Consider the following 25,647-nt stretch of genomic DNA (forward strand, 5'->3'; position numbering starts at 1 on the left):
CCTTGCGGTCTCGTGGGCAGATGTGAAGGTTTGGAAGGAGGGAGACGCAATTAGGAAAAGAGAGAGGGGCTGAGCTGCGCAGGGAGTTCTTAAATTTGAAATGACCTTAATCTCTGTGGTGACGTGATGCTCTCCACCGTACTTGGTGGTTTACAGGTGGGAAATGCGACTGATTGACTCTTTTGGGGGCTGCAGTGCCAGGTGGGCATGACAGGAGGGGACAGAGTAGGGACGGGATAGTTGTGGGTATGGGGGAAAAATCTGCTGATGGGATAGATGACGAGGTATTGGCCGGAATGCAGGAGATGTGGAAGCATGAAGCTGTTTGACAAGGAGAAAACAGAAGGGTCCACGGCCCCGGGTCACCAATAGTGTTCCAGAAGAGACGTGAGAAGAGCTGAGCGAGGCGGATTTTATGAATTTAGGATCATTGAATTCAAGCCGTTCTAAGTGAACCTTCCCCATGGGAATAGTGGCCAGCATGGAGAGATGGCCCAAAGCCTGACCCCCTAAATGTAACCAAATAGTCTGACAGCTATGAATATATTTATTAGGGAATTGACATCAGCTATTGAAAATATGTGGGGAGGGATTGATAGCAGACATACATGGTGAAATCACCAATATCATCCCCAGACGAGCCCATCATTAAGGGAGGCAAAGGCCAGTTGCAAATTTGAATTCAAATGCCAACAAATTGCAGTGTGCGTATGGGGGACCTTAGCCTGGTCCCCAGGGACTTCCTGTCTCCCCGTGTCCCTTTATTGCTCTTTCTTTCTCCTTTCTGAATATTGCATAGTCCCACCCAGCATGAACGAATTCCTGGCTCATGAGCACGTCCCTGAAGCTCACCCTCTAAGCTTTCTTCCACCCAGTTCTGTCCACCTTCTGGTCCTTTCTTTCCAACTCCATTGCCGATTCCACAACTCCCCTCCACCTCCAGCACCTTTGAAATTTCTTCCTCCTCTGTCGGATCTGCTCTCTCGCTTCTGCTGCTCCCTGCCTCTCTTTCACCTTTGACCCTTTGACTCTAGTCACTTTTTATTTTATAGAGCCCTTCATGGTCCTCATGGGTCGGGGGTCACTTGTCAACCGTGTCGTAGAGCAGGGGGCTGGCAGACTTTTTATGTAAAGGGCCAGCTAGCAATATTTTAGTTCTGTGGGCCACACTGTCACTTTGGCAAGTACCCAATTCTGCTGTTTTAGTACGAAAGCCAATACAGAGGATACTGTGGGAAATAAGCATGGCTGGGTTCCAATCTAACTTCATTCATGGGCACACATTCAAATCTTATAGAATTTTCATTGTGTCACAAATGTAATGATTGCAAACTGTTTTTAACTGTTTGAACATGGAAAACCCATTCTTAGCTCATGGGCTGTATAAGAGCCTGTGGCTCCTGGGCTACAGTTTCCTGACTCTTGATTTAGAGTTCATTCGTCGGGCACATTACCAATAGGGCTAATGGTGCATGGCTATAAGCACTAAACATTATTGAATGAATGAACCAATCAATCAGGGCCCCAAGTCACAGGAAGCTTAGAGAATAGCTTGCTTATCAGTTGTAATAAAGTAATCAGGACTCTTGGAATTCCGCCTGTGCCAAGTTGTGTGGCTCTGAACATCTTTGCTTTAACTAACTTGACACAACTCATAAGCATCATAGTTGAACTTGGGTCTTCTGACTCCAACTGTAGGGTTTTTTTTTTTTTTTTTTTCCCAACTATGGAGTTTGCCAATATGATTTTGCAGAAGCACAGTGCTGAGCAGCCGCCTGGTAGGTCACCCCAGTTCTTGTTTCCTCCAGGGGCTCCACAGGGCTGTGCAATTGTTGATTCATGTCTGAGATGGGATAATTGGTCCGGGTGAAATTGGATCGACAGTCCAGGGTTACGTAGGCTCTGTTTTCTGAGGCCGCTGGTCTTATCTGGCCCTTCCCATAGGAACCCTCCTCTCCCCGACGGCCTCCTACTAGTCGTGTTTTTAACAGTGGGCAAAGCTGTGTTTAAGCTTATTACTGTTTCCTTACCATTAAATCTTCTGTTGGCTTTAGTATTTCAAAGGATCCTCTTGCTGGAATACTTTCGGGCTCAGGCAAGCTTGGAGCAAAGAAGTTTGGGGCCAGAGCTGAGCAAAGAAAAATGATTGTTCAAGTATCATCTTATCTAAGGAGAATTGAAATCTGGATCCGTGTGGGATTCATCACAGAGGTGGCGTTCACCTGTGCACGCGGGCTTTGGTGCACGTCCTTGTAATAACTAGTAGGGCCCCAGGAACCCAGCCCTGGCTCGCCCTTTCATTTGGAAGGAGGAAAACGTTCATCTCAAAGATTTAAATTTATTATTTTGTCCCAGGTACAGAAGCACAAAAGCCCATCTGAGATCTGCCACTAAGTTCCCAACACTTCAACATTCACAGACCAATAACTTTTCATGGGCGAGAAGATGAAAAGCTTTTCAACAGATCGATACCCCCAGGCCTGTAACCTTATTTTAAAACTCTGCAGACAGCCGTCAATGAGGTTAACTTTGAATGTCCAGGGCTGAGATCCAAATGGAATTGGCTTTTCTACATATTGCTGAGTGAAGAAATCCGTTAGCTTTTGGCCTGTTCCATCCCTCCAGCGGGATCTGAGGCATTGAAACTGTCTGTCACGAGAGGACCGGGAACTTGCCTTCTTTGAAACATGGTTACACACTCAGGCCAAAATTTGGTCCCTTTTTAAGGTTTTCATTTTTTTTTAAGTCATATCTGTATTCATACCCAGCCCTGTGGTTTTCTAGACTGTTGAAAATGAATGATTATCCCAGTAAATGAAGGACCCTTTCAACTGTGATCCCAGGATAAGAGCAGGCCTCTCTGACCAATTTCTAACTCATTGGCAAGTCTGCCAGGGGAACAGAGTTGCTAAATATTGTCCAGGTAAATACTGCCCCAAAGAGCTATTTACTTTGCCAGATTGCAAATGGCATTTCATTTATTTTACAATTGGAAGCTACACTGATCTTTGAAATTTACCCAGAAAAACGTACATTAGAAGGTCAAAAGAAAACCTTTGCCACATTTCTAAATAGCCTTTGTGAAGGCATTGAAAATAACAAGAGTTATCACTGGTATTGTAACAGGGACCGACCTCAGGTCAAGTTCCCATCCAGTATCACGCGCTTGGCCTCCCCACCCCGACTTCAGTTTCTGTGGTTGTCCCGTTTACCTCTGGGTCTCCGCCTGTTGTTTTGTGGCTCTGTGTGCATTACGGCTTTCTTCTTCAGCGCAGACACCCCTTGGGGAGTTCGACCGGGTTTCTGTTTGGTTTTGATTATAACCGAGGTAGTAGTGTGAACAGGGTCATGTGGTTTGACTGCTGATGTCTCAAGGAAACAAGGACAGTCGAGAGAAGATGGGATCCTGCCTTCTCAGCCCCTTCCCTCACTTGGTGGAGATCACTACAGAGGCAAGGACTTCTGAGACTTCCATTCTTAATGCCATGCCTCCTGGTTGAGTCTCCAGGTTACCTAACTGTCATGCAGTTCACCTCTGAGCAGTTGGCTTTCCCCCTGCGAGGGTTCTAATTGCCTTTTGGCTGTCCGTGGTGGAAGTAGCAGAACTCAACCCCAAGGCCGCAGAGAGAGAGTCCTTCAAGGCCTTAGAGGGATCGATTCACAGGCACACGAGGGAAACACCGTGTTGCAGGAGAGCAAACCGCCAGACCCACTCTGACTGCCTTCCCCCTCTTCCTGTCCTTCACAGCAAAGAAACCTGGGTCTCTCCCAGTTGTTCACCCTGGGAGCCAGAATCCAGGTATTGCAACTCCTGGAACATCACTATCCTTTTCAGGGGGTAATTCCTTTATGCTCAATCGATCTATGGAATACTCCCTCAACAAGGCAGATCACTCCTATTCCTCTTGATATTTCCAAGTAAATGTGATGTCAACCTTGCTCTGGTAGACCCCAGGCTCAGAAGGCCTGAGTCAGATTCCCAGTCTTCTGACTTGCTGTTTGATCTTGGGCCAGTCACTTGAGCTCTCTGTTTTTCAGTCTGTAAGATGGGGATAATCAGGGCCTTTCCCTTACAGGACTGTGAGGGTAAATGAGAAATTTTGGGGTGGTGGCAGCACCTTATGAGATGCCCGTGATGACACTGGCCCACGGAGGGCCAGCTGGCACAGAGGTTACACAGTGAAGGACCCTCAAGAGCCTGTTCAGAAAATTAATAGTGATTATGAAAGAACTACTTTTACTTCTTGCTGATTTTTCGAGCCTCTGATGTTACATCATTCCAATGTGGAATCAAAGAGGAGAAAGAAAACACTATTAACTGCTTAGCTAATTAACAGAACACATCACCTTTTAAGAGCACACAAGAATTAAAAGTAAACCAAAGAAATAGAACTTCTCTCCATCCCCGGGGACTGGGAACAGCGGAGCTCCAGAGGACTGGAGATAAGACACCAACTCCTAGAGGAAACGGCAGCTCACTGTGCCACAGACTTTCATTTTTAAATTTAAATTTTAAATTTGAACATGCACGGAGCTGTTCTTTTGCTGGCTGAACCCCAAGAGAAGAATGGACGCAGATACGCGGATGTTCCTGGAAACAACCAAGATCAAACACGTCTCCGTGAATGACGAACTTGGTGCTGGGTTCTAAGACAGTTGACGCTGTTATCCTCAGAGATATTAGATTATCCTGAGAGCAGTTATTATAAGAAGGAGAAAAAAAAAAAAAAAAAAACCCAACTGCTCCAATGTGAGCTGTGTAACAATTAGGCAATTCAGAAATTTCAACTGAGAGGAATTTAATTAAGACTCTAATAGCTGATTAAACTCGTTTAGATCTGCTGGCAATTGCCACTGGTTACATAAGTAACCCAAGAAGAAAGGTTTCCATCTTTATCTGAGACTGCATTTAATCCAAAGGTCTGATCCTCCTGGTGCTTCTCAAAATAGGGTCCTTAAACCATCAGAGCGTACAGTGACCTAAGAGGCTGCTGAAAAGTCAGGACCTGGGCCCCATCCAGATCTACTGGTTCTGATACCCCCAGATGCAGGGGTCTGCATTCTTAATCAGTCCCCAAGGAGAGCATCTTATTCATGCCAAAAGTCCCGTAACCCAACATCCCTCCCATGTTGCATTTGGGACAGTGCCTTGGAGGGATGCCACTCTCTCCCTCAGCCTCTGGCAAGCAGTTCTTACTTGCACACAGCCCGTGACCACCAGGGGCCGCGGGGCATCAAAGATCAAGTAGACTTGGCCCACCTCTGCTTCCGGGCAGCTCCTTTGTGGATGCTAATTTGCATACACCGAGGGGGGCACACTGAGTTCCACACTGACGTTTGGCTTTAGAACACGCAGTCACAGACGATCCTTACAGCAGACGTCGGTGTAAGAAACCCACAGAATCCAACCTCAGGGTACGATAGATAGTGCTCATTTCCACTTGCTACCAAGCCACAGCGTGCTCTGACATCTTCGTCGTCATTTCCGGCTCAATCAAACTCAGATCTGCTTTTGGCTTTAAGTGGCAACTCGAAGCACAAAATTACCTGCGTGTAAACCCGCCGTCGGCTGCGTGCGCCGATGTGTGTCCAGGCGTGGAAGGGGTGCTAATCGATGCACAGCTCATGCTAAACACAGACATTAAATCGCTTCCTGTGTCCTCAGGGCCATTCATCTCGTGTCCTTTGGAGGATTTGATATTTCAGGTGGAGGCAAATTGGCCTCCCGTTCACTTTGTTTTTCCTCTTTAACTTCGTCTTCCTGAAGAGTTAATTACTCATCTTTTCTCCAGCTTGGAAGTAAATCACCGCTTATTATCTGGAGTGAAATGTTCTCTGATGTTTGCACACGTGAAGTGTTTGTTTTAAGCCTGTCCCCGTCGGTGAGGAAATCACCCAGCCAGCTTCCTGGGCCCAGCTGGGCCTGAGACTCTGCTGCCTTCGTCGGTTTTAATAAATTTCCTCTCTGATGTTTAATCTTGCAATCCCTATTGTCTGGTCTCCACGGAGAGAGGAACTGGGGTAAACAGGCAACTTTCCCCTTTTAATGTTGAATTCAGAGTAAAAATGCATGGTATGCCGAGATCAGAACTGAGTTCAACCCAGCAATGTTTAGGCACCTGGCTGGGCTGAGCACTACACTATGGGGCGGGGTGGCCAGGACCCTCCACAGAGCTGTAGTTCAAGCCGGCTGGGGCTGGTCTCAGTTCTATTGGTTCTGTTGCTTGAGGTCTCCTGAAGTCACACCAGGCTTACCGCAGTGGCTTTCTGTCATCCAGATTCAGGCGGCTGCCTCCTAACCCGTGATCTGTGTTCAGGATCTGTTAGCCACACCCTTCCTCTGCACTGCCTTAGGAGGGAGGGTACCAAGGTGCTTCTCAAAATCAAGGGCGTGACTTCCCCACATGAAATCGTCAATAAGTCCCCCTCAACACACACACTTGAGCGTGCACAGGCTAAAGGTGGAACCTCAACAGGAACGCAGGATCTCTTCTGGTCAGCCGCATGTTGGGAGGCACTTCCCGTGGGAAGCTTCTCTTGATTGGCTTCCGGAACAGGGAGCCTCTTCTTCCTCAGCCTCCTGCCTCCTCCCCAGTGCAGCACAGATATCATATCACGGCTCTGGAACTCTGACTTCTCTGCAGCCAGACTGGAAGATCTGAGGGCAGGGACAGTCATCTTGGAGGACCGTTTACCGTTTTAGCTCCAGGGTCACCGTCTGCTGTGCTTGGCACCCTGAGTATCCCCGAGTGCACGTGTTGAGTCGATGAATGAACAAGAGAGGAAAAGAGAGAATGTTCAAGAGGCTCAGGAAATGCAGAGATGAATGCCAGCTGGAGGCTCAGGCCCCATGGAGGAATTGGCATGCAAGCTAGGCCCAAAAGAAGGGGTAGGAGGTCAGCAGGTGGAGATGACCAGGTGGGGAGGACCAGGGAGAAGTGGCATAGGCCCAGGCAGGACATGAGTGTCCTTCAGGGTGCATCTGATTGAGAGGTGCATGCATCCTATCAGCTACATAGAACTGGTGTCTGTGTGTGCAAGAGCATGCGAGTGTGCACACAGGTGTAAGTGTTAGGTGCGTTCAGTGTGTGTGGTTGTGAGTGTGTGTATATTGTAAGTCTGCATGGGCATGGGTGCATCTGTGTGTAGACGTGTGTTGTGTGGGTCTTGGAAGGGAGCGTGTCCAGTTGTGAGTGTGTGTGGGTGTAAGTGTGTGTGCGTGTGAAGGTATGCACGCATGTAGTGTGAGACTGTGTCCAGGATGAGAAAGGGTTAGAGAGCGTGAGGGAGGGAGGGCGTGAGGCGGGTTTGGACCCACGCCGATGCAGAGATCTGATTGCGGGCACAGCCTGCGTCGTGGAGGGACGCAAGGGTCGGGTGTTTGGAGAATTGATTGTGTGGGTGGCTTGGAGATCAAAAGACCAGCGATGAGGTGGTTTTAATTGTCTCTTGTAAGCATTTCGTAAGTAGATCAAATAAGATCAAACGCTCAGATCCCTTTGAAGGAAGACCGCACGCGTCTATTAGCCTGATTTCTTCCAGCCTTTTGAGGGACGCTGTGACATCCTTGAGTTTATCCAGACGCGAAGGGGTAGATGGTAACGTGAGACGGTTTCTGGAGATGAACTGTCTGCGCTCTGAGGATCCCCTGGCTGAACATTTCAGGAAGCAGTCGCTGCCCTTTCATGAAGCACTTTCTAGGAGCTGAAGAGCAGCGAGCCTCCTGAAAAGCACCGTATTCAAATTTATCAATAAGAATGGATGAAAAAGTCATCACAAAGTTAATTTCGCCGTTTTTGTATTTCTTTCAGCAGAATCACTGTTCTCCACCAGAGAGGTCAATTATTCATTGTCCTCGTAACTTCTGTGTATTTGCTGAAAACACTCAGAGGTTTATCACCAAAATTCAGTTTATTTTGAAGGTAAAGATTTTTTTTCCTCCCTCATGGCCTCTTTGACTTTTTTTTTAAGTACAAGAACATAAGTGGTAGGGATGGAAGCAGAGGTTCCTTAACTCCCTCTTGTGCATGGAAGTTTGTAGAAGTGGAATAAATCTGGGGTGCCCCATATGTGGTCAGTGCCCCCTGGAGGTCAGTGACTATGAAGTCAGGAGCAGAGCTGTCCCTCCTGCAGCCACTCCGGTTCCCTAGCCCAGTATCCATTCTCTGACAGGTTGTCCCCTCAGGACCACGTATCCTGACAGTCCCCCCGAAACTCATTGGCACAGCTTAGGTCAGGTACACCGCTGGGCCCATGGTGGTGGCTAAGGGACGCAGTGAACCAATTTGCCAGAGAAAGGACGTGTGCCTGTTCTTGAACTTGGAAGCAAGCATCTCTCCAAGGGAAAAGCAATATGCTGTAGCCAAAATAATTAGGAGATGGATGATGGACAGGCAAAACAATTCCTCTCTCTTTTTAATGGAGTTGGAACACAATATGCACTCCCCACTGATTTAAACAAATTACCAGCTCAGAGGGGTGTTGGGCATCCCTCCGGTGGGTATTGTGACTGGTTTGGTAATTAGGTCCTCTCCACAATCCTGCGAGTTCTACCATTACCATTATCCCATTTTCAGATGATAAACTGAGGCAAAAAGTCATGAAGCAATTAACCCAAGTGGCACGGGTGGTAAGGGGCCCGCTGGACTTGAAGTTAGGCCGAATGGCCCCAAGATACACGTCCCTGGCAACTGGGCCCCTCTCTCTGGAAATATGCTTCTTATTTTAAAATATTTTCTTTTGAATTTCAGAAAAGAAAATTGTATGTATTTTTTTTTGTTTAGAATAGTGTTATATTTACTGAAAAATATATTTATATATGCAGCACATTCTTCTCTGCCCCCTGACCAGTTTCTCCAGTTATTAACATCTGATGTTAGTATGGTACATTTTTCACAATTAATGAGCCAAAGATATATTGCTGTTAGGTAAAGCCCATGCTTTGTTGGGATTTTCTCAGATTTTATCTAATCCCTTTTTTCTGTTCCGTCTGGTGTCTTATCCCGGAAACCAAGTACATTTAATCCTAATATCTCCTTAGACCTCTCTCAGCTGTGACAGTTTCTCAGACTTTCTTATTTTTGATGACCTTGACAATTTTGAGGAGTACTGATCATTTCTAGATAGCTTCTAGAATGTTCCTTGGTGGAGATTTTGTTTCTTATGATGAGACTGAGGTTATGGGTTTCTGGAGGAGGACCACATGGAGGACGGTCACCACCACATCTAAAGATGTGTGCTGGTGATACAATTTGTCGCAGTTGCTGTTGTCTTTGATCATCTGGCTGAGGTAGTGTTCCAGATGTCTGTATGGTAAAGTTAGTCTTTATTTCCCTAGTGAAAACTTCAGATCGTATCTTCAGTGATTTAAAAATGAGTCCTGGATTCAGAGCTTGGTTCTACCAGTTTCAAACCGTGCAAACTCCCTGCCTTGGTTTTCTCATCTGCGAAATGGAGATAATAAAAGTTGCATGTAGGTCGTGGGTCTGGGGTTAGGATTACTTGGACTGATATGCACAGCTCTCAGGATGGTAGAAACAGAAACCCTTGCTTTCCCATCTCATAAGCCCCTTACTGCTCTAGGAGTTGGGCACCTTTAAACTATAAAGAAACCAAATTTCAGAGAGTGACAGTGATGGGTGGTGTTCTGCATCTTCGCTGTGTGAGGTTAGATTCCTGCTGTGGCCCCAATGCAGGACTGAGCAAGACCCTTCCTTCTTCAAGCCTCCATTTCCCCATCATGGAATGAAGATCATAGTCACCTGCTTCCTGGAGCCGCTAGAGGATTGAAAGACTTGGGGATCCATCAGCACTCTTCCCCAAAGCTCGCCCGAACATCCAACTAGCGTGAACAGCTGGCTTGGCCATCAGTGTCCCAAGTGCCACAGCGGGGATGTGGCTGAGCTGGTGTTCGGCTGTGTCTTTCTAGAAGAGGAAGAGTCCATGCTGTGTGAAGCCCCAGACCTGGGAAGGAACCACTGGTTCAGTGAATTCCCAGCTGGAAAGGTCCTGCCGACAGCTCCCTCTCTCCCTCAGCCTTCTGGCTGGATTCTCAGAACACTCTGCCACCTTCTCCACAGGGCAGGTCTGCCAGGCTGCTCTCCGCTGCCCCTGCAGCCCTGACTCTTTCAGAAGTACATAGCGAGCGAGGAGGCTAGCCTCACCCCTCTTCCAATTTTCTACTCATTACCCTGGTCCCAAATCTGGGAAGGGTGAGAGGACAACCTAATCCCTGTACTTTGCACAGAACCTCAGATCTGAAAGACGTTGGAGGTCCTCTAGTCCAAACCCCCCCTCATTCCTCTTAAAGGTGAGGAGGTCGAAGAGGAGGACAAAGGTCAAGGGCATGTCACAGCAGGAACCCTGGTTGGTTTCCACTTCCTCAGTCAGTGCTCCACCTGCAGATGCTCACAGTTTCCTCAAGGAGAGTTTACTGCATGTTGAATGAATGATAATCGTACCCCCATGGAGAGCTCTCTGTGTTCAGAAAGGTTTGCTGTCATTAACTCGCTCATGACCCCGGGGACTGTGAAATTGGGATGCTTTCATTTTCTGTTTGCAGAAACCAAGGTTCAGAAAGATTATGTGACTTGCACAAGGTCACAGGGCAGGTGCAGGATTTAAATCCATTCATCCTATGGTGTGGACGTGAGGTATCCCCCAAAAGCTCATGTGTGAGACAATGCAAGGAGGCTTAGAGGAGAAATGACTGGGTTATGAAAGCCATAACCCACTCAGTAAATTAATCTCTTGATAGGGATTAACCGAGTGGTGACTGAAGGTAGGTAGTTGGGGTGTGGCTGATAGTCTTTTGGGGTGTGCCTTTGGGGCATATATTTTGAATCTGGTTAGTGGAGTCTCTGCTGTCTGCTTCCTGGAGTGATGTCTTCAACTGATTTCCTCCACCTCATTCTTCCACCGTGCTGGCCAGCCTCACCTCAAGCCCTGAAGAATAGAGCTGACCATCTGTGGATTGAGACCTCTGAAACTGTGAGCCTCCAAATAAACTTTTCCTCCTCTAACTGTTCTTTTAGGTCTTTTGGTCACAGCAGCAAGAAAAAAAAAAAACTGACTGAAACAGTCTGACTGGTTGCTGAATCATGCTATTTATGATTCTGAACTCTTTCTTTCTGTTCCGTGTGAGGGAGAATGGAGAAGGGTTCCATAGCAATGAAAGTGATTCCTGAAAATTCAGTGGAATCCCTCTGCATGTACATGAGCGTGGACCCAGTACACATGCATGGGTCCTGTCCTGCTCATCAACCAGTCTAACCAGGCCTTGGGCCAAGTGTCCTGGACCCTACTCCCATTTCTAGCTCCAGAATAGGCCTCATGTGACTGACAGTGGCTATGTGGTTTCCCTTGCTCTGGTGCATTGAAATTTACCTCAGGAACTATGGAGCTAAAGGAACTGTGGTACCATTTTGGAATTGGCTCGCTCTTCAGAGTAGTTCTTTATGGGTTCATGATGTCAGTAGACTGGTGTGCGTCATGGTGAAGGGGCCCTGGGAATAGGAAGAGGGGTCCGTCCAGTTCAGATAATAACAGGGAGTCACGGTCAGGTCCAAGGTGGGAATGCGATTGGCGGTTACCATTTTCAGAGTGTGCAGGGCTCTTCCGTTTTGCACACAACTTCTAAGAAAGACACTTGGAGCATGGAGGTTCTAGGCCTGTGAGAACTGGGGTTAGCAGAGGCGATGTGACAATTGAAATTGAGCTTCCTGACTCTCAGTTCAGTGCTTATTACCCTGAGTCTTGCTTTTCCTTGAACACTTCAGGGTGACTGGATTACCTTTCTAAATGGTGATAACATGGTGCCATTTGCTTTCTTGGGAAATGTGATACCAAGAGTTATGCAGATTAGCCACCCTAAATGGCTCTATCTGAGGTTGCTGGAGAGGGAGGGCTAGAAGACAGATCCTTGATCCTCAGTATTTTGCTTTGGGTATAATATTCCATAACCAAGGCACATATGGACACCTTGGCTATTCTACTGGCACGTTCTGATACATGGACATTTAAAAAAAATCTGACCATATGTTCATTCATTCCATCAATGGTGATCCATTAAATCTCTTACCATGTGCAGGCTTGCGTTAGAAGCTGTGGATGTGGAATCCAATCACTGTTTATATAAAATCCCTGCTACTCCAGCAACACCACACAACATACACACACCTGCTAGACCAGGAAATCTTAGACTAATGAGTGAAACATATACAAAAATACATAGATTCTTAGAGTATAATATTATAAAGAAGTGGAAATTAGATATTCAAATCCAACTGTTTATGAATGAAATCAGATGATGTTTGGGGTTCCTTTGGTCTTCTGTGGAAAGGGTGGGTGAGAGTAAATGAAACAAGACTGGCCATTACTGAAGCTGGGTAGTGGTCTATGGAGGTTCATTATACTATTCTACTTTTGTATGAGTTTAAATTTTTTCACGATTAAAAAGAAAAGAAACTTGAACGCTGAAGACAAAGAGTTTCTACCTGCACACCAGTTTTATGGGACCATAGGTGGCTGAGGTCATCCATATATCCTTTTCCCTCTGGGGCGTGGGTGAGTGTGAACTCCATCTTAGCCACTTGGGTTGCTGTAACAGAGTAGCACAGACTAGGAGGACTATGAACAGCAGAAATTTATTTCTTCCAGTTCTGGAGGCTGAAAACCAAAGCTCAGGACTCTGGCAAGTCGGGCTCTGGTGAGGGCTGCTTCCGGTTTCCTAGACGGTATCTCTTGCTCTGTGTTCATGTGGCCAGAGGGGCACAGGAGCTCTCTAGGGCTGTTTTATGTGGGCACGACCCCATTCACGAGGACTCTGCCTCATGACCTGCTCGTCCAAATGCCCCACTCCTAATACCATTGCATTGGAGACAAGGTCTCAACACGTGATATTAAGGGGCACGAACATCCAGTCAATGGCAAATATACAGGACAGATCCCGGCTTCTATAGGACCTTCAGGGGCTGGCTTCATCTGGGCCTGGTCTGCCTGGAGTCTTCTTCCTTCTTTTGCTCCCCTCACCGACCCCTCCTCTCACTCCAACTCATCCTGGATTTGCAATCTCAGCTTAAAGCACACCTCCTCAGGGAAGCCTGCTCTGATTTCTTTCCCCTATATGCCCTGTTAGACCCCTGTTTGAGTTCTTCCTTCCCGTTTGTATGATGCCTGCTTTTGTGTGATTAATTGACTCAGGTGTCTTCCCAATTAGCAGAAAAGCCCACATGAGCAAAACCCTGTGACCTGATGCCTAACACAGTACGTGGCACTAGTAGCCACCAGGACATACTGTGGAAAGGACTGAGCCTCTGCTCAACCTGCCTGCCAGCTTTGGCTCCAATCACACGGGAGTAGGAAGTGAAGGACTTCCGCTCTCTCCTAGTCTGATGTATGCACTTTGGAGTTGGGACTTTGGTGTTTGTAGACGGTCCTGAAGAGGCGGTGGACTCAGGAAAGCAGGTGAGAGCACTTGGGACCCGGGTGGTGTTTACACAGCAGCTTCGGCTCCTGATCAAGTGCTTTCCACCCGCCGCCTGCCTCCGTCCTCCTGGGCTGAGATGGATGTGGTGGGAAGGGCTGCAGCTGGGCAGCTGGGAAAACACAGCACTCTGGGGCTGGGGAGTCCTTACTGCCACCTTCCCCGTGAGTCCCCCTCGGGTTGGCCCTTTTTCTGGTTTGTGAGTGGCCAGTGACCATAACCAACTAGCCTTGATTTATGTTATCTCGGGATGTCAAGATCTGGGTCTGCAAGGAAGGAAGGGCCTTGAAGTGTGTAGCGATGTTATCATGGCTCAATCGATAGAACCACGGAGCCATGTGAAGGGAAAGCACCTTTGGATTCACCGTGATATATACTCTGGTTTCTATCACCTGCTTGCTGTGTGAGTTTGGGCACGTCACATAACTGTTCTGTGCTTCTACCACGTTGGATTTGGGGAGATTAGACTAAGTGGTGGAATTGACACCTTTCCTGAACCCAGAAGTGCTCAAAAGTGACCTTGTTATAATCATAGTATCAAAAGGCTGTGGTAGAGAGAGATGCAAAATTCTAGATTACTAGGAAAAGCAAGAACCACTTTACAGATAAGCTGACATGTGATCTCTGTCTTAAATGTCAACAACAGCAATAGAATAAGCCGCAGCCACCGTGACCTCACGTGTGTTCCACGTGTGATGAACAGTTGGGGCTCATTCAGACCTCTCTGCGGTCCTTAAAGGCATACTCTCTTTCGCTCTCTCAGCATTTTCCAAACAGACAAAGTGAAGCTTAGAGGGGTTCAATACCTTTCCCTATGCTCTTCAGCTAGAGGACGAAGCCAATATGAACCCCTAGTTCTACTTGACCCCCAAAGCTAAACGTGTGTCCGCTAAGTTACCCGACCTCTCTTGAAGGTTGCATTTGAGTTTTTAAAGCTAAATGGAAAGAAAGGGGGTCATATAACAACTCCAAAGGGAAAAATTTGCAAATCTTTGTATCCACTTGTGTTTAGCGTGATTGGCTCGATCTCTGTCCTGCTGCCCACTGATAGCTTAAGAAGGCAGAAGTCATTCTAAGCACAGTCCACTGATTGTTTCCAGGCTGATGCCGGCACATAGTAGGTGGTCAATGAATCTGTGATGAACGAAAGAAGAAGAATCAGATGTTCTACTGAGCCGTGTGGCACGTACCGGCCCTACTGACCTTCCATCTTAAAAGCGCAGTGTCACTGGGGTGGATGATTTTGTGATTAGCCACATGGGTGTTTCTTTACAGCTAGCCAAAAATTTTCCAGCTCAAATGACGAGGCAGTGCCAGGGATCAGGGACCCTCTCGCCTCTCTCTTACCCCCTCCCCTCCTGGTGCTGTGAGTCTGAATCCTCCTCAAGGGCCTGAGCTGCATTTCTGGCCGCACTTAGCGACTCGGGCGAGGTGAGCGGGTCACATCAGGACAGAGGGGACTGCGCCTGGTGCTTACCTGCAGGCCAGGTGTTTTCCTTGAGGTTGGTATCACAGTTAAGCACTGGACCTGCGGGAGCAGGAGGAGCAAGGCGAGAGTGGGCCACGGGGGCAGCTCTGCCTGGCGGGATGCGAATAGTGCCAATAACCTGTCAAATAGAATTAAGGTTCCACACATACAGCCTTCAATCTGATTTCCGCCGCGGGTGCCGAGGTGCTGCTCTGAGGGAATACGATTGATTCTATTCTGACAGGTCTCGTGCGCGCTAAGCAGCAGCGGTCTCCACTCCACGCGGATTCATAAAGTTCAACTTAATTTGCCAACTTAAACAGAACCGTAGCCGGGATGGGAAATGACGCTTCTCATCCCGTCACCTGCTCTGTCCCCTCGGGTTGTCTCTTCTCTGCATGTCCTCTTTGACAACATCTTCCTCTCCCCTTCCCTCTTTTTTCTGGCACCTTTTCATCTTTCTCCTTTTCCTTTTCTCTCCTCTGTACTTTTCCTTTCTCGCCTCCACCACATGCCGGGCCTGGCTTTCCCTAGACTCCCAGGCGTGGTGGGCAAGCGAAGGGTGGCCTATGTCAGATGAGAAGAGAGAAGCTCTCGTGATTAAGAGCTCATACGCCTCAGAGCTGCCCAGGTCCTAAGAGGCAGAGACGGCACGAAGCCTGCACGTCCGTGAGTCTGAGAGTCCATGCTGCTTCGTGACGTCAGTGGTCCCAACCCAGGCAGAGCCCCGGAGCCACCTGGGGACCCTATGGCTTGCGGTACTGGACATCACCCAGACACGCATGTTGAATTATTCTGGGGCGGGATCTGGGAGGCAGAGCGACCCAGTGTTCTGTATTTTCTCCTTTTTCATTTTTCTCAGCTCCTCAGTGGATGCACACATAGCACGGAAAGCCCTTAAGACGGATGCTGTCTTCTCCCCGGCCACCTCGGGGGCAGAACTGGCCCTCGTAGAGGTCCTGGGGCAGGACAGCAAGGTGCGTGTCTGTGTTTGTGATGCAGGTGGGGAAGTGGGAGAACCAGACGCTGAGTCTGCGGCACGCCGTGTGGCCCAGGTACAAGTCCTTCTCTGACTGCGAGCCGGATGACAACCACCTGAGCATCGTCACCCTGGAGGAGGCTCCCTTTGTCATCGTGGAAGACATAGACCCGCTGACCGAGACCTGCGTGAGGAACACGGTTGCCCTGTCGGAAGTTCGTCAAAATCAAGGTGAGTGACCAGGGCCGCTGTTGGCTGACGGGCTGGTCCTCTTACGGCGTGTGCGTCGTTGCCAGTGGACACATCTATAGCTCAGTCGTGAAGAGTGTGACACAGAGCAGCCCTATTATCATAAGAACAGCAGCGTGATAATGGAGCAAAAGACTTAACTGCCTGGGGACCCACCAAGTCGGCCTTTGTCTAGTTCCCAGAGGCGCCCGGTTCAGCCCTACCCTTGTCTCCCCTGCAGCTGTGACTTTGCTCTGCTCTTCTGGCTGCTGCCTTCACCCCTTTCCCCAGCATGTTCTTCCTTCCATCTCCTTTATGCTTCCAGTCCCGTACTTTTTCAAAATTTTATATTTTGTCTCTGGCCAGGCGTGGTGGTGCACGCCTGTAATCCCAGAGGCTTGGGAGGCTGAGCAGGAGGATACCGAGGTAAAGCCAGCCTCAGCACTTAGTGAGGCCCTAAGCTACACAGCGAGACCCTGTCTCTAAACAGAAACTAAGGAGGCTTGGGGGTTGTGGTTCAGTGGTCGAGCGTCCCTGGGTTTCAATCCCTGGTATCAAAAAAAAAAAGCAAAAAAAGCTTGTCACAGGGGCAGGTAGATACCTGGCCTGCGACTTTGAGATGAGATCCAGGTGGAAACTGGACCTCCTGGTGGCTCCCCTGCTCACTCGTAGCAAGCTGCACCTCGTCTCAGTTGGTTCCTCTTGCGATGTTAGAAAGAAGGAGCTGGCATCTGGACTAGGGCTCCTCCTTAATTTATGAGCCCTCTGTGGGCACGGAAAGCTCCATGGCCAGGTTTCTCCTGTTGCGAACCCACCACCAAGATAGGCCACTCACAAGAAGGAAAGCCTACTGGTGGATCAAAATCGGCTTCGGGTGCTTCCCGATCGCCTCCCTTCACCTGGCCAACTCCTGCCTGTCTTTGAGCTTAGCCCCTGCCTCCCCGTTAGGCCAGCTCTGCCTGTTCCCGCAGTGCCCTGGGCAATCTCCATCTCTAACCGTGTCACCTGTTTTTGTAGTTTATAATTTGTCTGTCTTCCCCCTGGATGACGATACCTCACCACAGGGAAGGTGCCTTGCTGATCTGTGCTCTCGTCACAGAGCACAGGACACCAGGGTTTGTTGAATGTCTCGGTGATGAGTGGTCACTCATCTCCAGAGTCCAACTTCAGTCCCTATTAGCCAGGATGCAAGGCCCCAGATCTCACTACTTGGGATCGGGGTGTATATTTTAAACTATATGTATGATGGCCACATGTATTACGAAGGCACATTTTGGCTTGGAGAAAATTCAATCTGCAAGGTCAACTTCTTGGGAGGTGAAATTCTGAACAGATCATGAAAGAAATAAGTAGATCCACCCTGAATGGGCTTCCTGGCCTTCAGTGTCCCTTGCCTGGGCTCCTGTCTTTGGTAAACTGCCCCCAGCCTCTCCTTCCCTGGAGATGAACAGGAAGCATACCAAGGGCAGGCAAGCAGGCGACCCCAACTAGGGACATGATGTTTCAAGGATTTTTGCTGAATTCCTCCACAGTTAGAGTACAGATATTGTTATGAATGAAATTGTAAAATAAAAAAAGTAAGTATATCAATGCTTTAAACAGACATCAAGCACAGTTTTATGTGTCAGGCACAGTTCTGGGCACAGGGGAGACACTGGTGAACAGAGAAGAGAAAAGATAAGGATCTTGTGGTCATGTGATGAACTGTTAGAACACAGCTGGACCCGTGAAGGAACAGGGCAGCCCCGGGATGGTAGGCCTATGAGGCTACCAATCAGGTGGCGTGGTAAGAGACAAACAGGTCTGTGCAGCTCCTGGAGCTCACCTGGGTCAGGCTCAAGGTAAGATATGAAGGATGAGGAGCCAACATGTGAAGGTCTGGAGGAGGAGCCTCCCAGGGAGAGGGAGCAGCAGGTGCAAAGGCCCTGAGGAAGGGAGGAGCTGCGCAACTGGGAGACAAAAGGAAACCCAGCAAATGCCAGAGAGGAGCTGGAAGGAGCATCAAGGGAAGGGAAGAGAGGGAGGTCTTCCAAAGAGGCTTGGATGTGGGTGAGTGTCCTGTGGGCTGAAGTTGGTCAGGTGCAGAAAGAATGTCTGACACAAAACTGAGGGTAACGTTGGCAGGATGCCTCCTTTCTGATCACGACACCCCTAGGTTTCCATAGGGCCCATTGGGCCTCGTGTGCTTCACAATCAATAAGAAGAGTTTAGAATCTTTAAAATCAATAACACTGGCGCTGAAAAGAAAGAGGTCACCGGAGTCAGGTCAGTATGAAGAAAAATCACCCAAATAAATTGCCCTCTATAAAAGAATCGACTTTTCTATTGAAGACTAGGAACAGCTTAACAAGTGCAAATTCATGTTTTTGACTCCTGTGGGGTGGTAGCTGGTTCCTTTCCTTCCTCCGCGTGGGGACTAGAGAAAGATGCTGCACCTGGCTGTCCAAACTGAAGTCTGACTTGCTCGATGTCAATAGGAAATCATCAGGGTGCACTAATCCCCAGTGCTAACACGAGTCAGATCAATTGCATCTTCTAAAGGTAAAGGCTTGGGGAGCCGGTGGGTTGCAAAAGGATTCCTGTTAGGCCAGGTGATTGCGTTTGTTTTCTTGGTAACACTCCCCCAGGGATCACCCTGGCTTCTCAGTTCTGGTAAATGGTGGGATCCTGGGGCCCACACAATCTTCAAAAAAGCCAGAGTGAGCTGAGAAATCTGTCCACGTTCATGGATGTAGGTATAGACACCATCGTGTGTTCAACCCATGACTCCGATCTGTACGTATCCACACTCCCTAGATAATTTGGAAGAAGCCTCAAAAAAATAAATACGAGGAAGGAGAAAGTTTTTCCCACTGTTCAAAAATAGTTATGCTTCACATTTCCTTGTTTTTCTACCCACTTTCCCCCCCATAATCCATCTGCTTTTGGTATAGCAGTGATTATTCTGTTTGTACCTCTGTGTAATCAACATGTTTTTCAAATGACAGGGAAACATGTTTTCCACTACGATGTTGGATTTCCATAAGCATCTTGGTGATGCTCTTTGGCAGTCCAGCATGTACATGTGCCCAAAGTTGGAATATTCAAACAGAGCACGTGTTCTGTAGCAGGGTCGAGCCAGCAGGAGGCCGTGGTGCAAGGTGGGATGGAGTGTGCAGCCCATGTGTGAGTTGTGAGGGTCCTTTTGCCACTTGGTTTGGGAAGACCAAACCAAGTTTCCTTCATTTTTAGAAGGATTTAAGAGTCTATGGGCGTTCTTCGAATGTGACCTTGTAGCTAAGTAAAGCAGGATGCCTGGTCTAGGGCCGTGGGTGTAACCACGGGAGATCACAAGACAGCCTTTCCAATGGCCGGCACCAACCGTCTGTATTGAAATAGGGGTTTTCCTGATCAAGGGCATTTCCTGCTAGGCTGTTGCCTTTTACATTCATGCCCTGTATTTACAGAGGGGAAACGTGATGAACGAATCCTTACGTGACAGCCCGCTTTATCGGGAAAGGTCAAGTCTATAGATCCCGCCCAGGGCAGAACCAGGTCTCCTGGCTCCAGGAGATTTCTAGGAATCCTCACTTCTTCCCTTTGGTTTCAAGACTTTTAAGTGTAGGATAAAGTAAAACCCTGCTTCACGTGAGAATTTCACATCATCCTCTCTCCAGTATCTGATAAGCTTCTACGACTGATTTTTAGATCGAACAACTAAACTCTGGTTTAAAGAGGTCGTGTGTTATAAACTCTTAAAAGTAAGTTTGGTAACACTTGCTTATGGGGTAAAAACAGCACCCAATTCAGAGAAATGTCACGGGGGTCAACCTAACCATCAGTTGCCTTTAGCAGAGCGCTTAACCAGTAGTGATTACTCGGCACATGTTAGCGGTGGTGGTCAAGGTAACTGCGTAATTACCAACATTTCTGCTCTGGTCGACATGATCTGCTGTGTGTCCTTGGAAAAGCCGCTTCCTCTCTGTGAGCCTCCCTCTCCCATCTGAAAGGCACAGGGGAGTAGCTTGCAAAACCCACAAGCCCCCGTGCTGACGTTCTGTGGTCTTGGGTTTTCTTCACAGCAATTCAAACCAACGAGGGGATGAATGTCAAAAAGTGCTGCAAGGGCTTCTGCATCGACATCCTGAAGAAGCTCTCGAGGACGTGAAGTTCACCTATGACCTCTACCTGGTCACCAACGGGAAGCACGGCAAGAAAGTCAACAACGTGTGGAACGGGATGATCGGGGAGGTAGGTCGGCTCCCAGTCCTGCAGACGCCCCACCCCCGGGGGGCACCCGGGAGGGCGGGAGGAGCGGCAGGTGCACTGTCCCTTCTCCGCCTTGCCCAGGGGTCTACCAGCGGCCGTCATGGCCGTGGGCTCGCTCACCATCAACGAGGAGCGCTCCGAGGTGGTGGACTTCTCCGTGCCCTTCGTGGAGACAGGCATCAGCGTTATGGTGTCCAGGAGCAACGGCACCGTCTCGCCTTCTGCTTTCCTAGGTAGGTGAACTCTGAAGGCTCCGGCTTTCCTGCGGGGAGTTACGGCCGTTCTGTCCCGTGGGCTCATAGAACCACATGTGGGTGGGCGGGACCTGGCTGGGCTGGCCACGCTCCAGAGCCGGTTGCCCTTGAATCCCCTCAGCTCATCACCCCCTGCCCTGTTCCTGGCGTTCAGTTATCTTATCTGGGAGATTTCTGCTGAAAGCACCATCGCCTGTTCAGCTACTGGTCTTGACTCTGTAGAATGTAAATTAGTAGATGTATTACTCGGAGTCTTGAAAAACATTTAAAAAATAAATAAACCTGTCTTTCCACAGTTAATTTAAATCAGCCTGTAAACCTCTCTTCAGTATCCACACCCCTGTCCCCAGCCACCGTAGAATGGCCGTCATTTGTCTAAAAGACGGAAGGGGGAAAATAATGATGAGCACACTATGATTTATGCCAGTCCTCTGGTAAACCAAAATAGGAGTAGTCTGAAGAGTATACGCTGATTTAAAAATGAATGGAGTCATATTTTAAATGTGCCTATCCTGTAAGCCAAATGGATTGTCAAGCAGGACATTCTCTGAACCATTTCATAAATTTCCATGTTTACAGAAAAGCTTTCTCCTGAATCAGGGTAGAGTTATATTGTTATCATCCGGTCTTCAGCACTGTAGCTGCGTGTGACTTAGGTAGCCTGGCTAGAGAGGCGGAACTTCTTCAAAGCAGAGTGTTGTTGTGTTGGCTGCTTGGTTATTATAAATGGTTTTTCTTAAGTAGCTGTCTTGTTGACAATGATGATTTTGTACCAGGGATTGAACCCAGGGGTGCTTAACCACTTAGCCACATCCCCAGCCCTTTTAATATTTTATATAGAGACAGATTTCTCACTGAATTACTGAGGGCCTAAGTTGCTGAGGCTGGCTTTGGACTCACCATCCTCTTGCCTCAGCCTCCCAAGCCCCTGGGATTTACAGGTGTGTGCCACTGCACCCGGAAGAATTCAGGTTCTTAATTCCCCCTTAGCACTCCCATATAGATGGGTTTGTCCCAAATTTGGGCTGTTAAAGCAAACCTGAATCTCTAGAAGAAAACTGCATGAGAGAGAGAGAGAGAGGGAGGGAGAACAGTGTTATTAAGGTCAACTAAATTTCTTACATTTTTCCAGAAAAAAAAAGTTCTATTATAGGAAGTTGCCAACTTGAACCAACTGGTGGACCAACTCCAGGCCCCTGGTCTTGTTCTCCCAATGTCCTCCTTTACCTGTTACGTCAGCACCCGGTGGGGTCTTCATGCTTCCTTCTCTCCAGCAAAATGTTGACTAACAGGATTTGAGAGCCTGTCTGCCTCTCAGAAGCATGTGGATTTACTATTTCATTTTTGATAATCCAGTAAGCTGCTGAAATCCTTGCCACTCACTGGATTTGATTTTGCACTCATTGCTTCAATTTTGTAACCTTGCTGGAGTGACATGGAGCTTGACAAGCACACACTTGATAGGCTCCTTACATGTTCCATTTGGCCCCTTGTCTGACATGGTACAGATACCTGTATCTAAATAAGGAGCCTCAATACAGCAGGAGAATGAAAATGACTGATATGCGCAGCCCTAATGATCATCAGAGGACCCTCCCACGTTGTCACTACTAGTCATTTTTTCTGATTGTCAGACCCTTGGATGGAGAGCCTTTGCCCTGGAGCTAAGAAAGGGTTGGGGAAAGTGAGTGGAAAGAAATGTGTTCCTTCTCACAAATTGTCCTCAAATTTCCATAGTGAGCTGGAGAGAAGTTTTTTCCAATTCAATCAGAGAAGAAGAAAAAATATCAATTGGCTTGTCTTGTAAAATTGGGTCACTGATATTGAATTTGGCCTCGACCCAGTTTCTCTAGATTATATTTTTGTCTTACCTGCATCTGAGAACATTTCCATAAAAAGTCAAGTATTTTGTCAAATTTAGCAAAACTACCTTCCCCCCTCACTCTGCTGTACTTTTAAAAAATAAAATGAATTATAGTCAGAGGGAAACAATTTGCAAGCTGTTTTTACACAGGAGGCTTAATATTTTCCCTAGTCACTAATTACATCCCTATTCGACTGACGTTGCACCCCCTTATTTACAGTCATTAATCTGCAGGTTTTGAAAGTCATAATGAACCGTGCCTAAGCTACATTTTTCCATTCACTGGCTCAGTCATCTGGAAGAGCCAAAACATTCAAAATCTGATTGCATTGCTGTTCATTATTTCCTATTCTCTCTCCTTCGCAAACTCCATTAACTCACATCGGAAACACTTGCAGGTAATACCACGGGAGCTTTTGTGTAAAAGTGGTTTTTCAAGGACAGAGATGACATCTCTTGCAATATTTCCATCCAGTTAATTTTAAAGACTTTTCCAAGCAATTGGATTCTTTGGCCCAAAGAAATGCTGACCAGGGTCTCCTGGATTGAAGTTCCTTCGTGGATAAATGCTGGCTATGTTTCAGGTCATTAGAGGATATAATCCACACCAATTTAAAATAGCTCTGGGCCACTCAGTAGCTGCTATAGACAGTGACCTGCTGTTGCCCGATGCTCTTCTGCATTGTGGGGCACGTGTGTGCTGTCTGGGGATAGCAGTCCGTCAGGTCACCTGCAGACACTTGGTTTACTGTAACCAGAATGCTGCAGCAGAGCTGTTTGATCTGTGTGCCATGCATGCAAACCAGGGCATAGATGTTGTCAATTCCAAAGTGAGACAGCATCTGAGATCAGTTGCTGAAGCAGCTTTCATTCAACTTTCTGACAGCACGTTAGTGAGCAGGATGCAGGTGCTAAAGGAAGTCCCCTGCAGGACTACAGACTCTGACATGTGAACAGAGGAGTTCGGCAAGGGCTCCCCCAATTCTTATAATGCTATCACCACCTACAGAGACACGGGAGTTACCAGATTCATAAGTGTGTTTTTATCAAACGGCTGCTTTTTCAGCACCATGGACGGCGTCTCTCACCACCACCATCTTTTCTGGCTTTAATCATGAGATCAGCAATTCCCCATTTTCTTCATCCATTCATCTGTTGGCGGCCACCCGGGCTGCTTCCATCATTTGGCTTTTGTGAATTGAGCTTCTGAAAGCACTGACAAGCCCATATTGAGGCAAAATAAGCAGGAAATAGTGGGAGGGGAGTCCCATGAAAATAGAAGGGAGCTGGGTGGAGTAGAGGAAGAAGAGATGGGGAGAAGTGAGGGACAGGAAAGGGGGAAGTGTGAAGTGAAATTGACAAAATTATGCTATGTACATTATGAATACGCCACATGAAGTTCATCTTGTGTCTATCTATAAAGCACCAATTAAACAGAAGGAAGACCAGTAGGGTAGAGGAAGATGGTCAGGGAGAGGGGGGCAGGAGAGACAGAGGAAGCACTGGGGACTGAAGTGTAGCAAATTGCACTCTATGCTTGGATGATCATGTCAAAATGAAGCCCACTCTACAGGATGGCTCCAACGCATGAACGAAAACCTAAACCCGCTTTTCCATGCGCTATATTGTGTTCGTACTTGTGTAAGGCTCACCGCCAAATGTCTTAATGCTCAGGTTCTTGTCACGAGAATCCTCCTCCCATACGGCACACTGTGCCATTAGACACCCGAATTGATAATTACTTTAACATCTCTATTCTTGACTATTAAATACTTTCTAATCTCCTAATTACTCATTTACTCACCCTCCTTTCTGGATACACCTCATTACCAGATTCATGATTCCAGAGGCATAAGATTGTCTATTACTCAGGCCAAATTTCACTAAGATAAACTTCAGTTGCGGTCTTGCTGACCTCTTGGAGTTCACCTGGGTTAAGTCAGTTGTGTTGTTACCTGTGACTTCTTAACCTATTTGTGCTATCAATGTCATGTTGCATGGCAGTTGTTACAGTTTTCAGATCACCCAATATGTTAAGATTATAACTGGGAGTTCCTTGCCAGCCTTTGATCTCACTGAATAGGACTTTGCCATGACCTCTAGCTATGTTGGGCAGTCTCGGACTCTAATAAGAAGGTGGTCTGCAGTTAGCCTCATTCTTTATCATAAATAATAAAAAGCTCAATATTCAAGAGGCATTATTGCACTCATTAACCCTCAGACACTGTTTGCTTATGAGGAACAGGGCGTTAAGTTCACAGCATCTGTAAGCTCTTCTCTCCAGTGAGGCAATCAGGTACAGATAGATTCATTTTTGAAATTTTAGTCTCTGTTGGTTTTCTAGCAAATCTATATCATAAGTAGATAAAATGGCTTTTATCAGTTAATTTTCATATCCTCAACTGGATGGAATCAAAGTGCCAATTTATCTTGCATAACATCTCTTACCCTCCTAGAATGTTGTAAGACTTAGCACCTTGGGACTTGGCCTACTGAGATCTCTGCCTACTGCCTAAGCGATGTGGAAATGAGCTGGTGAAAGTGACTTTTAGGGGCAATCACCACCCAACCATCGACTGCTACCCTTCTGCATCCACCTGTACTCCTGAAATGATGCTTTTTTGTAGAATTATCACTTGGACGTGGTGTCCTTCAATGGCTTCCACTCGCATGGAAGCCCCATACCTGCACCAGCAAGACTGATAAACTCTAGGGCACTGATCTGGATATAGTAGGAGGCCCAGTGGAGAGTCACAGTGGCAGATTGTGACCTTCCAGTATTCTCATCAACCCATGATTTTGTAATCCTTTCCAACAGCCTGTAATTCTCCCTTTACCTCTGAAATCCCTACCTACCCATCATCCCACCAGTACGTAAAAGTACAAATGGAAATAAACATCAAAGCCATGCCAGTCTGCAGAAGCCTACGGTTAACTGTTTGTTTGGTTTTTGTCAACTTTGGTTCTCAGATGTCTCTGCCATTCTGTAGGATCTGCAGCCTATTTATTTGCATTCTTTCTCCTTTCATCTTATCATTCCTTTTTTGTTTCTATTATCCTCGATCTGATTTGCAAAACATCCTATGCTCTTCTCTATTTTTATCATATTATATACAACCTTAT

The 25,647-nt window shown here is 47.4% G+C and overlaps 1 protein-coding gene across 1 annotated transcript in view; it reads left to right on the plus strand.

The window, feature by feature from the left end:
• Grin2a (glutamate ionotropic receptor NMDA type subunit 2A) overlaps positions 1 to 25,647 on the plus strand; it is a 351,712-nt gene that overhangs the window by 266,029 nt on the left and 60,036 nt on the right. Inside the window, 5 exon segments of the mRNA XM_047534156.1 lie at positions 15,954 to 16,161; positions 17,925 to 17,944; positions 20,237 to 20,297; positions 20,300 to 20,392; positions 20,499 to 20,639. Coding sequence (XP_047390112.1) covers positions 15,954 to 16,161; positions 17,925 to 17,944; positions 20,237 to 20,297; positions 20,300 to 20,392; positions 20,499 to 20,639 — 523 coding nt within the window.

The sequence above is a fragment of the Sciurus carolinensis genome, chromosome 18 (genome assembly GCF_902686445.1).
Source record: "Sciurus carolinensis chromosome 18, mSciCar1.2, whole genome shotgun sequence".
In the NCBI taxonomy this organism is placed as follows: Eukaryota; Metazoa; Chordata; class Mammalia; order Rodentia; family Sciuridae; genus Sciurus; species Sciurus carolinensis.